At 36.0% G+C, this 14,045-nt stretch overlaps 2 protein-coding genes across 5 annotated transcripts in view; both read left to right on the top strand.

Annotated features, from left to right (window-relative positions):
* The window catches only part of LOC111150680 (RAB GTPase activating protein 1 like), a 759,175-nt gene that overhangs the window by 269,206 nt on the left and 475,924 nt on the right, over window positions 1-14,045 (top strand). The gene's annotated exons all lie outside the window — the stretch shown is intronic.
* Window positions 1,853-5,877, top strand: LOC111150681 (G protein-coupled receptor 52). Its single transcript, XM_022508228.1, has 2 exons — window positions 1,853-1,919; window positions 3,617-5,877. The coding sequence occupies exon 2, from the start codon at window positions 3,836-3,838 to the stop codon at window positions 4,919-4,921; it is 1,086 nt and encodes a 361-aa protein (XP_022363936.1). The 5' UTR covers window positions 1,853-1,919; window positions 3,617-3,835; the 3' UTR covers window positions 4,922-5,877.

Below are 14,045 nucleotides of genomic sequence, written 5' to 3'. Positions count from 1 at the left end.
TGCTTTTAGGTATCTCTAGAAGTCAAAATACTTCTCTGTAAAATAGGATCTTCTAGCCTTTTGTATTACATTTAAATATTTACTTTCAAAGCTCAGCTTGGTACTCACTCTACAGTTGTTATTCTAACTTTGTTTATAAATTATTCTGGTAATGAGAAATGTGCTTGCATTCTGTATTTCAGCTAAGCCTCTGAAGATTTTTAACAATAATATGGCCTTCCTGTTGGGCAGTTCAACATGGAGGAAAAAATAGGGCTTTCTATTCTTTAAAAATCACTTTAAGAAACAAAATTGTTGAACACAGGGGAAGAGAAGGAAAGATAAAATAAGATAAAATCAGAGAGGGAGACAAACCATAAGAGACTCTTAACTATAGGAAACTGAGGGTTGGTGGTGGGAAGTTGGGTGGGGGGATGGGGTAAGTGGATGATGGGCATTAAGGAGGGCACTTGATGGAAGAGCACTGTGTGTTATATGTAACTGATGAATAATTCTACCGGTGAAAGTAATTATACACTCTATGTTAACTAACTTGAATTTAAATGAAATCTTAAAAAAAAAAAAAAAAAAAAAAGTCCAGAGGGAAAGAGAGGTTTATCAATATGGTGTTAGGATTGACAGTTTTAACCTGCTTCAGTGCTAGTTTCATGATTCTAGTAGGCAAGTTATACTTACCTTTTCTAGTACCCACCTTCTTCCTTTGAGAAATGATAATGATGGGTACCTACTCCTTAAAGATTTAAGGTTTTTATAGAGAGAAAATATATAAAGCACATAGCATAATGGTTGGCACACAGAACGTGCTTAACAGATGTTAGTTATCTTCCATTTTCATTTTAATTTTCCTTATTTAATTCTGAAATGATTTGTAAATTATTTCTAAGTCACTTTAAAGAAAAGTGCTGACCCCATGAAAAATAAGCTTAAAATAGAGAATGTTTGTCTGTAGTACGTCAAAATAAATGGAAATGTTTTTCATCTCCACCAGGTTAAGGAGCTTAATTTGCTTTCTTCTAACTTGGGCATGAGTAGCTCAGTCACTATATGACAGAGTTCTTTGACTCTGAGTGTTTTTCATATTAGGATAAAGAATAGAGTAAATGGCTATTTTACTTATTTCTAATACCTACTTTTCAGAATTCGCATTTAACCTTAAATATTTGCCCAAATCGATTTTAGCATAGAAGTGTTAGTTCCACTGCTTTGTTTATACAGTAAAATACATTAAATTCAGCAATTTAGTGTGGGTATGGCAGGGATTGGAGAGATTATTAAATGACTTCTATTAATCAAAATATAACTATATTTTAGAGAGTAAAAATAGTAGCTATATCACTTGAGTTCACGAAGACTTAGCTGATTTTTAATAATTAATACATTTTTTCTGCCAGTGAGCATTAGATTTCTGCTGACTTTTTAGTGTCAGAGTACCTCCTGGTAGTTTTCTCTATAGGGTTTAAAGGTGTATCCCAGTGCTTTTTGTTGTTGTTGTTGTTTTTTTTTTCTGTACTGTCCACAGGAAATAATCTTTACAAATGCTATAAGGAGACTGCCTCTAGAGAGTCACACGTGCCATTAATATGTTATAAGGATCGGTCAGTTGCATTGTCTTCTGTTGTCAATCTTGATCGGAGCTTGCCGAGTAAGTCTATAAGCCTGCATGTGCCTGGCAACTGTTACCTAGTGACAGTTTCAGCTGCAGTAGCCATTGGCTGTGCTGTTGATTGGGGCAGGAGGACCGAGTCACCTTTCTGATGGTGAGTTCTTCTGCATCAGCTCAGGATGAGGAGGAGGAGCAGGGCTCCGGCTCAGGTGGAGGCAGTGATACTGAGAGATTGTGAATTATCTACCGACAGCATCCTGGTGACTGCATCGCAGTGAATCGGACTTCTGAAGCAAGCAGCCCAGCCTAGCAGCTGGTAAGAGTGAATGTAGGTGAGAAGCATTGCCTTATTCCTGTAAGAAGAGAACTATTTTGTGATAAGTGAAACTAGGAATGTGCAAGGAGGAATATCCTGTGGATGTTACAAAAGAAGAAAGACTTCCCTGAATGACTTGGTGGTGCATGAGAAAATAACTTTCAGAAGAATGCTTTCTATTAAGCTGCTGCTTTGTTCCTGAAGGAAATGTTTTTATATCTAATGCAATGTTATTTCTTCAAGAGGGATGACAACAAAGACTGACAGAAAACTCTCTCAAATACCTGTACTTTAAAAAAGTACATTTGACAAATGTTCACTTGATAGCAGAATGACCTTGGAAGCCTTTTGGATGGATTCTATCCTGCAAGCCTTTCAGTATTTCACACTGTAGGATTTAAACTCATCTTGATGCTTTAGAGGTATTTTAAAATAAGACCATCTTATAACCTACCTAATGGCCCTTGTATTAATTGAGCACTTGCTCAAAATAGAACACAGTAATAGAAGAGGCATTTTCTTAACATATGACTGCTATGTAACTGCAAATATAACAAAGAAGGTAATTTTCCACTTTCAGAAGATTTAGTCAAAGTAATGATCTAATGTGTTACTCCTCTGATGAAAATAGAAGAGATCTAGAAACAGAGACTACGAAGCCTACTAGGAATTCCTGAGTAATAAATAATGGCAGCATTTCTGGTCAAAGAAGCTCAGAGTATATAGGAAAGTTTCTATTGCCTGAATTTCATGTATCCTTACATATATATGTGAGATACAGGTGTGCTTGTGAAGGTGAGACTAACTTTGAGCTATGTATTTTATGGTCATGCTCCATTGTAAGGAAGGTGGCATATCAGATAATGAAAGTTACTTTTAGTTAATGATGCTGAAATTAATAACATTTATTTTCCCTTGGAAAAGGAAAAAGTATAAATTACATTGTTGGTTGTAGCACTAGTAATTGTGATGGACTAAAGCTGTTTTCATCTGAATGCTTAGAAGATTGCATGCAGAATTAAAACTTTAAAGTTTATCGTCTTTTGTCAGGTGTTAACATTGTATATAATATATACAATGTTATATTGTATTTGTATATTATCTTCCGTACTGGAAATAGGCTTTTATTTCCTCATGAGAGTTATAAGGCAATCTGGAGTCTTACCTCGGTTCTGCTCCTTTGTGCCCCAGTAGAGCTGAGTCTTTTAGAATTAACCTTGTGTCTGTGTTTTTGGGGGTGCGTGTGGGGGGTTAGCTCTTTTGAGAAATGAGAGAGAAATAGATCATAAAGTTGATCCACCAGCATCAAACCCTGAACTGAGCCCAAAGACACTCTTTGCTGCAATGAACTTTTTCTTAGATTTGCAACTAGATCTTAGATCTTAATTATTTAAATTGTAAAATATGAATCCACTTCTCATCATAGATGAAGCAGGAAGCCTGAGACAATTTAAGACTCTTTTTTTCTCATTTATTCTAGTTGATCCCTAACAAACTACCTTTCTGAGGAGACCAAACAGCCCACAAAGGCTTTTCTTCCCTTGGCAATAGATTTTTTTTTTCTTTTTGCAGATCTAATTTTTCATAGTGCAAGGTAATAAGAAATCTATTTTCTCTAGAAGTGCCTGTGTCTTGAGAAAGTTGTTTGAGAGTACCGGAGGAAGCTAATCAGTGACCTTTTTTCACCTCCTTTCTAGCTTACCTCCCTTTCTTCCCCCCCAAAAGTTGAGATGTGTCACTGCTGCACTGAGCTGATGAAGAGGCTTGAGCACTCTCTGGGAGGCTTAGCTGTGACAGAAGCGCTGCCGCTGTCTCCTGAAGCTGATCCCAAGACACTAATGTGCAGAGTTTAACACATGCTGGACAGGGCACCTGCTTGCTGGAGCCACGGCTGCACGGTCCCTTAATTCCAAGCCATGAATGAATCCAGGTGGACTGAATGGAGCATCTTGAACATGAGCAGTGGCATTGTGAATGTGTCTGAACGTCACTCCTGCCCACTTGGATTTGGCTACTACAGTGCAGTGGATGTGTGCATCTTTGAGACCATTGTTATTGTCTTGCTGACATTTCTAATCATTGCCGGGAATTTAACAGTCATCTTTGTCTTTCACTGTGCTCCACTCCTGCACCATTATACCACCAGCTACTTTATTCAGACGATGGCATATGCTGATCTTTTCGTTGGAGTGAGCTGCTTGGTTCCTACTCTCTCACTTCTCCACTACTCCACAGGTATCCATGAGTCACTGACCTGCCAGGTTTTCGGATATATCATCTCCGTTCTAAAAAGTGTTTCTATGGCATGTCTTGCTTGTATAAGTGTGGACCGCTATCTGGCAATAACCAAGCCTCTTTCCTACAATCAACTGGTCACCCCCTGTCGCCTGAGAATTTGCATTATTTTAATCTGGATCTACTCTTGCCTAATTTTCTTGCCTTCCTTTTTTGGCTGGGGGAAACCAGGGTACCATGGTGACATCTTTGAATGGTGTGCCACCTCTTGGCTCACCAGTGCCTATTTTACTGGCTTTATTGTTTGTTTACTTTATGCTCCTGCTGCCTTTGTTGTCTGCTTCACTTACTTCCATATTTTTAAAATTTGCCGGCAGCACACCAAAGAGATAAATGACCGGAGGGCCCGATTTCCCAGCCATGAGGTGGATGCCTCTGGAGAGACTGGACACAGCCCCGACCGTCGTTACGCCATGGTTTTGTTTCGGATAACCAGTGTGTTTTACATGCTGTGGCTCCCTTATATAATTTACTTTCTTCTAGAAAGCTCCCGGGTCTTGGACAATCCAACGCTGTCCTTCCTAACAACCTGGCTTGCTATAAGTAATAGTTTTTGTAACTGTGTGATCTATAGCCTTTCCAACAGTGTTTTCCGGCTAGGCCTCCGAAGACTGTCCGAGACAATGTGCACATCTTGTATGTGTGTGAAGGATCAGGAAGCTCGAGACCCCAAACCTAGGAAACGGGCTAATTCCTGCTCCATTTGAAGAGAACTATATAGAAATCAAATGTAATCCGAAAGGGGTTTTGGATTGTATTCTTGATTCATCTGGAAATTTGCCACTAGAGAAATATTTACTTGAATAGTTGACTATGAGATGGAGAGACAAGAGGTTTTTTTTTTTTCCCCTTCTTTTTCCACAGTGGTGATGGTGGGGGGGAACTAGAGAAAAGAATGTATAGAGGGCAATCTCATGAGATAATTATAGAGTGTGAATATAAATGTACAGTAATAGCAAAATTAAGCACTGAGGATGAAAAAAAAAATGAAAAAAGTATCTCAGATCTTCCACAGGACATGAGCAAAGCCCCTCGGCATCTCTGTCTTCTCTGAGCTCTCCCCTCTGTCTTTGCCTCTCATTCCGTCTGTCTATGTCTCTCTCCCTCTCTTTGTGTTTGTGGAAGTTACTTACATAAATTGCCCTTTGTAGGAAAATGCTACATATTATATATGTGGCAATGTACATTTTTTTTTGCATCAATGCATACTTTTACATACGAATCTACAATCTATAAGTGGTTTCTCCATGAAGGATGCGTAGTAAGCATTGTATTTTATTACCTGCCACATAACCCTTTTGCTTGTGTTTTTATACTATCCACAGCGTAAAATTTCTGCTATAAACAAAAAGAAACAGTATTTTTGTTCTGGCTAAATATGCTTAGCCCCCCCACCCCCTTTCTGACAGCCTGCTCTTTCTTTTTCTCTCCATTTTTCTTGATCTGCCTCCTTCGGTACCTTAATCCAAAAGTGTCTTAGCTAATAAAGAATCTACCATATAAAACAATCATAATGTTAAATAATCTCTTCCTTCCAATAAAGCAATCTATAGCTCATTTCAGATATTGTGTTAAATATTCTTAATAGCTTTTGTAAACATTTTTATCTGGTTCCTTTTCATTCAGTTCATGTGCCCAAAGTGGTATCTTTTTTTTTTTTTTTTGCTTTAATAAAGCTTTGTTTTTCTTTAAGAAAATCCACAAATAATTCTAATGCAGACGCATAGTATTCACCAGAAGTGAGGTATCGATTGCCCTTCGGACCACACTCCATGTGTCCCCCTTTCCTTTCCCCCTTAAGAGTAAATATTAATCTTTTTGTGTTAGGTATACAAAGCTTAGTGTTGCGTCCACCAATCATTTGTATGATATGCATTTGCATATACTATATTTTTTACAACAAAGAAAATGTAAATTATATCATGTGATCTGTGCCTAATGTTTTCTTAGCACAATATATAGATCAATGTTGCTTAAGTCATCAACATTGGAAAAAATATACAAAAACTTCTTTGAAGAGAAAATTACTTTTGTGTAGTTGTTATTTAGATATTTATATTAGACCAAGCTGCATTCTTAGTACTGCTGAGAATATGATATACTTAATTATCAAATACAGGTAAGAGCTGTCAGTATTTTCTTTTGTAATGATCTGTTTTCATACGCAAAGATTAAATTAACTTATTTTTTAGTGTGCTACATGGAATTGTATAATAAATTATCAGGGGTTTAGATGTAGCAAAATGGCATTTGGGGAATTAGTGAAGCAGGTGTGAGTGGTAAAACATCTAAATCTTACTTTTTTACTCTAAGTTTCCTGCCTGACATATATTTTAAAGTTTATATCAAACTACTGAGTATTTTTCTTCTCAGCATTTTGATTTCTTCGTTTTATGAAATGCATTTAATGAAATGTGCCTATGACTTCAAATTGGAAGCCAACTGTGTTTGCACACTAGTGGTTTGACTTCAGAGGTCCTTTAATAGAAAATGTCATCATTTTATTGAGGTTGTTCTGAACCCATGTATATTTTTAAACATGTAAGAAAGGTTTAAAATAAAGAATAAAATAGTATTCTATATATCAAAATCAGACTTTGTTTCAGTTTAATAAACACTCGCTTAGAATAAGACTTTGCTTATTTGGGAATCAAAATTTAATTGTTTCACATTTCTGTGATTTGTATTTTGTATATTCTTATCTCTGTTTGCCAGTGACATCTTGGATAAGTTGAGATGAGCCTTTTAGGTTCAGACCCGTTCAAGGAAAACAAAATTCAAGAAAGCATAATACTTCTAACTTTTCAGCTGTCACAAATAGAGTCTTCAACATGATATGCATTATTTGGAAATCATATTTTTATTCCTTTAGTTTGGTGTGTAAATATACTTAGAAAGGATTCAGTAGGTGTCTGTAGAGGAAACCTGAGGCTGTTTGTTGCATTTTCCTCTTCTGGCTTTTCCTTTTGATAATTAATAACAATATGTGTCCAGTTTTAACAGTGTTAAGTTGTACATATATTATAACATTTAATCCTCATTATACCCCTTTCAGATAGGTACTGTTACTGTTCTTATCCTAGAGATGAGCAAACTAAAGAAGGGTACTAATGCCAGGTCACTTGGTTAGTCAGTAACGGAGGTTCATTCACACTCAGCTGGGTTGGAGCCAAAGCCTATGCATTGAACCACTGTGCTCTACTGCTTTTTTTCTTTTCTTTTCTTTCTTTTTCTTTTCTTTTTTTTTCTTTCTTTCTCTCTTTCTGTCTCTCTCTTCCTTCCTTCCTTCCTTCCTTTCTCCCTCCCTCCCTTTCTTTTTTCTTTCTTTTTTTCTTTCTTTCTTTTCCTCAAAAGCCTTCACACCTTTGTACCTCTGTCTGTACCTTGTCCTTACAAAATTTCTGAGTTTTCTTTTTCCTTGCCTAAATCTTTTGCTTTAGTCCTTTCCATGTTTTGTGATATCGTTTCCCTTGATCTTACACATTTTGTTTATTGAAATACCAATCTAGTAGGCCCAAACTTGCCAGTTTACTCTATCATCAAACTGAAGCCCCAGGACATAGCATTTCCTTGACATTGCCTTTATTCACATTTGTTAAGTTTTTGTTGAATAATTTCTTATAGGAAAAAAAATGTTTGGTGAAGGAGAGTAGAGAAGGAAAGCTTTACTGTGAGCTACAAAGGGAGCCTCTATAAGGCAAGTTCTAGGTTTAGAGTTTTCATTTTTTATCATGTTTCACATGCAACTCGAAGGCAAGCCACTTAACTTCCTTTTGACATATTTTAACGTGTTTATATAATAAGATAATACTTATTTTGAAACTACTCTTTTTTAGATTAATGTGTTTTAAGAATAGAAAGCGTAACCATTATTCTCATCATTATATTGTATTTGGTGGTAATTATCCAATTTGGTTCTAAGTGACAGCCAAACAGTAATGCTGTAGTTTATTACTGGTAATTCTATTATCTGTGGAGCCATTTTTTAAAAAAGAGGATTTTATTTATTTGGCAGAGAGAGATCACAAGTAGGCAGAGAGGCAGGCAGAGAGAGAGGAGGAAGCAGGCTCCCTGCTGAGTAGAGAGCCCAATGCGGGGCTAGATCCCAGGACCTCAAGATCATGACCTGAGCTGAAGGCAGAGTCTTAACCCACTGAGTCACCCAGGCGCCCCCTGTGGAGCCATTTCTAAAGTTACGTAGTGTTGGAAGCCTTTATAACCCATGTGTATGAAATCTGGACTGAAATCCTGGCCTGCAGAAGCCGTTTGGCCCTAGGTAAGCTACCAAGTCCTCAGTTTTCTCATCAGTAAAATCCAGAGACTTATACCTTACTGTTAATGCTGGATTTGAGGACTGAACAAGGTAATGTAGTCTATGTGCCCAACATGGCTCCTGGCTCATAGAAAACGTTCAGAATGTGAGCTCCTTGTTTCATTGTGGCTGCCATATTTGTTGCCATCACAATTTAAAGATCACTAATTCCAATTTAAGAAAGTTACATTTTATAACATAATTAATCCATTGAGTTTAAGAGTTTCCTGAAGTGGCCTTTTTTTTTTTTTTTTTTTTGTATCTGTTTAAACGCAGATTTTGGCTTAAATTCAAATGTTTTTAAATATAGAGAGCTTCCATAATTTCTGAAAGCTCATTTTCCAGGAATGTTATTCATGAAGACATTTGAGATTAAGGATAAACTAGCAAGCAATTGTTGGGAAGATTCTGAGATTGACTTACCTTCTTACCTGATTGTATTAAAAGATGCCTAAACATTTTTCTTTTGTCAGGTTGGCAGTAGTAGGAACAGATTGTTCAGGAATGTTTTGCCGTTTGTCTTTACATTTTAGTTTTCTTGACTTACTGAAATGGAATCTAAGGTATTTTGTTGTATACATGTTACCTGGAAGATACAAAGATGAACCAGCAGGTTCCTTCTACATATAGCACTGATTCATAAGTTTAGAAATAAATGAAGTTGTTGCCTTAAAGGACTTTCTTCTGTCTCTCTCCACCCTGGGAGGTAATCATCAGAGATGAAAAAGATGTAAGTGTGCGATAAATAAAGGAGGTTAAGATGCGAAGAATTTGCTAGTACAGTGTGTCCAGGTTGGGCCATCACAGTGCGTAGGAGCTTATGTTACTGAGTTGATGTGATATTCTGATGTGTAGATTTCAACAGGTGCTCTTCTCCCTGAACAAAACTTTTTTTTGGATTAAGAAGAATATGTAGAAAATGGCATACTCTACAACCAAATATGTAGACACTGAGGAAAACTAAAATGTTTAGAAAAGAAAAAAAAAAACAGATCCCCTTTTCATTGTTTCTTGTAAATGGGTTTATCCAGTGCTAGCTTTGCTCTATTAATTTAAAATACTCATAACCTTGTTTAATAGTATAAATGGTTGTGTTTTAAAATATTAAAAGTGATGTAATTGGGTCTTCTTTATTCATGTCCTGTTTATTTTTTTTAGAATGAACAATTACTTCTTTTTATAGTCAGAAAAAGAAAAATTGTTCTGTTAAAAAGAACACCGAGGGGTGCCTGGGTGGCTCAGTTGGTTATGTGCCTCTGGCTTAGGTCGTGATCCCAGGGTCCTGGTATTGAGCCCATACTGGACTCCCTGCTCAGTGGGGAGTCTGCTTCTCCCTCTCCATCTGCCCCTCTCCCCGACTTGTGCTCTCTCTCTCTCTCTCTCAAATGAATAAATAAACATCTTTAAAAAGAATGTTGGAAAGAAAAGAATGCTATTTTAAAAATATTTTGAGGGGCACCTAGGGTTAAACGTCAGACTCCTGATTTTGGCTCGGGTTGTGAGACTGAGCCCCAAGGCCGGCTCTGCGCTCAGCATGGAGTCTGCTCAGGATTCTTCCTCTCCCTCTGTCCCTTCCTCTAGTCCTGTGCACACTCTCTCTCTCAAATAAGTAAATAAATCTTTTAAACTAAAATATTTCGACATTTTGCAAAACAGTTTTTGTTGATTCTACAAGTAGCATTATCCAATTATGTCTCAGTAATTTTTCTTTTGAGTCTATATAGTTTTCTTTTTTTTTTTAAGTTTTTAATTCCAGCTACTGAACACATAGTATTACGTTAGTTTCAGGTGCACAGTATAGTGATTCAGCAGTTTTATATGCCATCCAGTGCTCCTCATAGGTGCACTCCTTAATCCCCATTATGTACTTACCCCTCTTCTCTGTAACCATCAGCTCTCTACAATTAAGAGTCTGTTTCTTGATTTGTCTCCCTCATTTTCCCCCTTTGCTCATTTGTTTTGTTTCTTAAGTTCTGCATATGAGTGAGATCATATGGTGTTTTGTCTTTCTCTGACTTACTTTTGCTTAGCATTGTACTCTCCAGCTTCACCTATGTTGTTGCAAATGACAGGATTTCATTCTTTTTATGGCTTTTCATTCCATTATGTGTAATGGAATATTATATATATGTGTGTATAAATATACATAATCTCCGTGTGTGTGTGTGTGTGTGTGTGTGTGTGTGTGTGTGTGTGTAATCTCCTTCATCCATTCACTAATCAGTGGACACTTGGGCTGCTTCCATATCTTGGAATCTGTTGTAATCTATTGTAGACTATGCTGCTATAAACATAGGGGTGCGTGTATCCCTTTGAATTAGTGTTTTTGCATTCTTTGGGTAAATACCCAGTAGTGCCGTTGCTGGATCATAAGGTAGCTCTATTTTTAACTTACATGCTGTTCTCTACAGTGGCTGCACGAGTTTGCATTCTCACAACAGTGCAAGAAGGTGTTTTTTCTCTACATCCTCACCAACATCTGTTGTTTTTTGTGTTACTGATTGTAGCCTTTCTGGCAGGTGTGAGGTGGCAGCTCGTTGTAGTTTTGATTTGCATTTCCCTGATGGTAAGTGATGATGAACATCTTCTCAGGTGTCTGTTGGCCATCTAGATATCTTCTTTGGAGAAATGTCTGTTCATGTCTTCTGCCCATTTGTAAATTATTTGTTTTTTAGGTGTTATATTAGTTCTTTATATATTTTGGATACTAACCCTTTTACCAGATATGTCATTTGCAAATACCTTCTTCCATTTCAGGTTGTCTTTTAGTTTTGTTGATTGTTTCTTTTGCTGTGTTGAAGTTTTTTATTTTGATGTAGGTCCAATAATTTATTTTTGTTTTTATTTCCTCTTCCTTGGGGACCTAGCTAAAAAAAAGTTGCTATGGCCAGTGTCAGACATAACTGCCTTTGTTCTCTTCTAGGATTTTTATGGTGTCAGGTCTCATATTTAGGTTTTTAATCCATTTTGAATTTACTTTTGTGTAGGGTGTAAGAAAGTGGTCCAGTTTCATTCTTTTGCATGTTGCTATCCAGTTTTCCCAATACCATTGTTCAAGAGACTGTCTTTTTCCCATTGGATATTCTTTCCTACTTTGTCAAAGATTAGTTGTATAGTTGTGGGTTCATTTCTGGGTTTTCTATTCTGTATTGTTGATCTGTGTCTGTTTTTGTGCCCATACTGTACTGTTTTGATTACGACAGTTTTGTAATATAACTAGAAGTCCAGAATTGTGATGCATCTGGCTTTACTTTTCTTTCTCAAGATAGCTTTGGCTTCAGGGTCTTTTGTATTTCCATACAAATTTTAGAATTGTTCGTTCTAGTTCTGTGAAAAATACTCTTGGTATTTTGAAGGGATTGCATTAAATGCAAAGATTGCTTTGGGTAGTGTAGACATTTTAACAATATTTGTTTTTCTAATCCATGGGCATGGAATGTCTTTCCATTTCTTTAAGATAGTCCATAGAGTTTTCTGATTTCTGTAATATTTACTTCAGAGTAAATTTTCTGAGAAATTTGATTCAATATTAGATACTCTTGAATTATTTTTGCTTTAACACAGTGAATACAAAAGTATCTTTGAATGCAGTACAGACTAATGCAATGAATGCATTGCAGCAAGAAATGACTAGTGCACTTGTCTGAGGTTATACCAGACATGAATAGTTGTTCATGTATAAACTCTGTAAAATAAAACTGTAAAACTTTACTGTGTTCCTAAGAGAGTTTCAAGTTTAAAATAGGTATTGTTAGATTATACATTCTATACTAATAGCCCTTTCATAGTTATTTTGTTTACTCTTTCCGGAATTTTACAACTAAAATATTAAATTGGTAAAATTGGTATTATAAGTGACAGATTTGGGGAAGATTAAAAGAATTTCTGCAAAAGCAGATAAAAAATCCTGAAAATCCTTGTTTAACTTTTAAGATATTTAAATCTAATTTAAGTTAAATTATATTTACATTTTTCTTATATTTATTATTTTGTCAAGGAAAGGATGATTGAAATTTTGGTTTTTGGAATTGCTTGAAGTTACCAATTTTAAAATAGATCGTAATTACCTATTTGTAAGAAAATAACTTCTGTATAATGTATACCTAGGTTTAGATATAATTTGTATTGAAATTTAATATTACAGTGAGATAGACATTCAGTTTTTTTTTTTTCTCATTTCTACCAAGATCTTTAAACTTTACTGGAATTCTAGGTATTTTTATTTGAAAGAAATCTGGAAAAGTACATTTTGAGGATTTATATTTATGATGTCATGTTACTAAGAGGGTCTTGTGATAGCTTCTGTTATTCTAGTCATCAGTTTCATGTATCATCCCTTTTTCTAGATATGATTTAATATTTAGCAATTGAACAGACTTAAAATTAGAGGACTATATTGGGATTTACTTTTATAAATTTTGAAGTCCAGGGCATCCATTGGTAGCATAGGAACAAATAAAGGTGAGGTAGGGGGCAGGAGGTTGTTGCTTTTATCACATTATAAACTTAGGGGAGAAAATTCTGGCATTTTTGGTGTGCAGTCGTTGTAGTATGTTTAATTACTTTTGCAATAATTCAATGCACACATCTTCTATAGAAGACATATTAGGATTTGAAGCCTCATTCTTGAGCAAGATTACCATGATGTCCCAGTTTGGAATATTACTTGGGATATCTTCAAATGATTAGTGTACCATGAGGAAAATGGAGACACATGTGTGCCCCTCCTATCAAATCTGAGTTTTAAAAAATTATTAGAAAAGTTCAAGTAAAATTTTGAAAAAAAATTTAAAGTGCTTTTTGAACATATGTAATAAATGCCCTTGACATTATGAATTAGGTGTATTCTAAAAGCTTCGGTGAGTAGGCACTATCTCATTTCACATACAGGTATCTGAGATAAGATTTTTAAGTGACCCTAACAAGATCATACAGCTACACAGAGATACTACTGAGCACATGCCTTGTGTAGCAGTAGTTTTATCTGTGATAAGGCTCTTGAATAATATATTTATTAATGGCTGGTGGTCGAATGACCTGACCCTTCTCTCTTGAGTAGAAAATGAAGACTTATATTGTTGAATAAGTTGAATACATTTCTTTGTGAAATTTTAACTTTTAATGTATGAAGGGGGAACGATTACCTTAAAATTAACTGTATGTTGCAGATGGGATTTTGAGATCATGGAAAATGTTGTGTGTGTGTGTGTTGTGTGTGTGTGTGTGTGTTTTTAAGATTTTATTTATTTATTTGACAGAGATGACAAGTAGGCAGAGAGGCAGGCAGAGAGAGAGGGGGGAGCAGGCTTCCTGCTGAGCAGAGAGCCCGATGTGGGGCTCGATCCCAGGACCCTGGGATCATGACCTGAGCCGAAGGCAGAGGCTTTAACCCACTGAGCCACCCAGGCACCCCGATATCATGGAAAATGTTAATAAGATATATCATTAGCTCTGCTCACTGCTTTGATATTTCTTAAAACAATTTCTAGCCCATAGAGGATAAATGAAAATTTATATCT

This window comes from Enhydra lutris, unplaced genomic scaffold, assembly GCF_002288905.1.
Source record: "Enhydra lutris kenyoni isolate GAN:26980312 unplaced genomic scaffold, ASM228890v2 scaffoldscaffold24, whole genome shotgun sequence".
Classification (NCBI taxonomy): Eukaryota; Metazoa; Chordata; class Mammalia; order Carnivora; family Mustelidae; genus Enhydra; species Enhydra lutris.
Note: the sequence above shows the minus strand (reverse complement) of the source record. Positions and strands in the feature narration are given on the sequence as shown.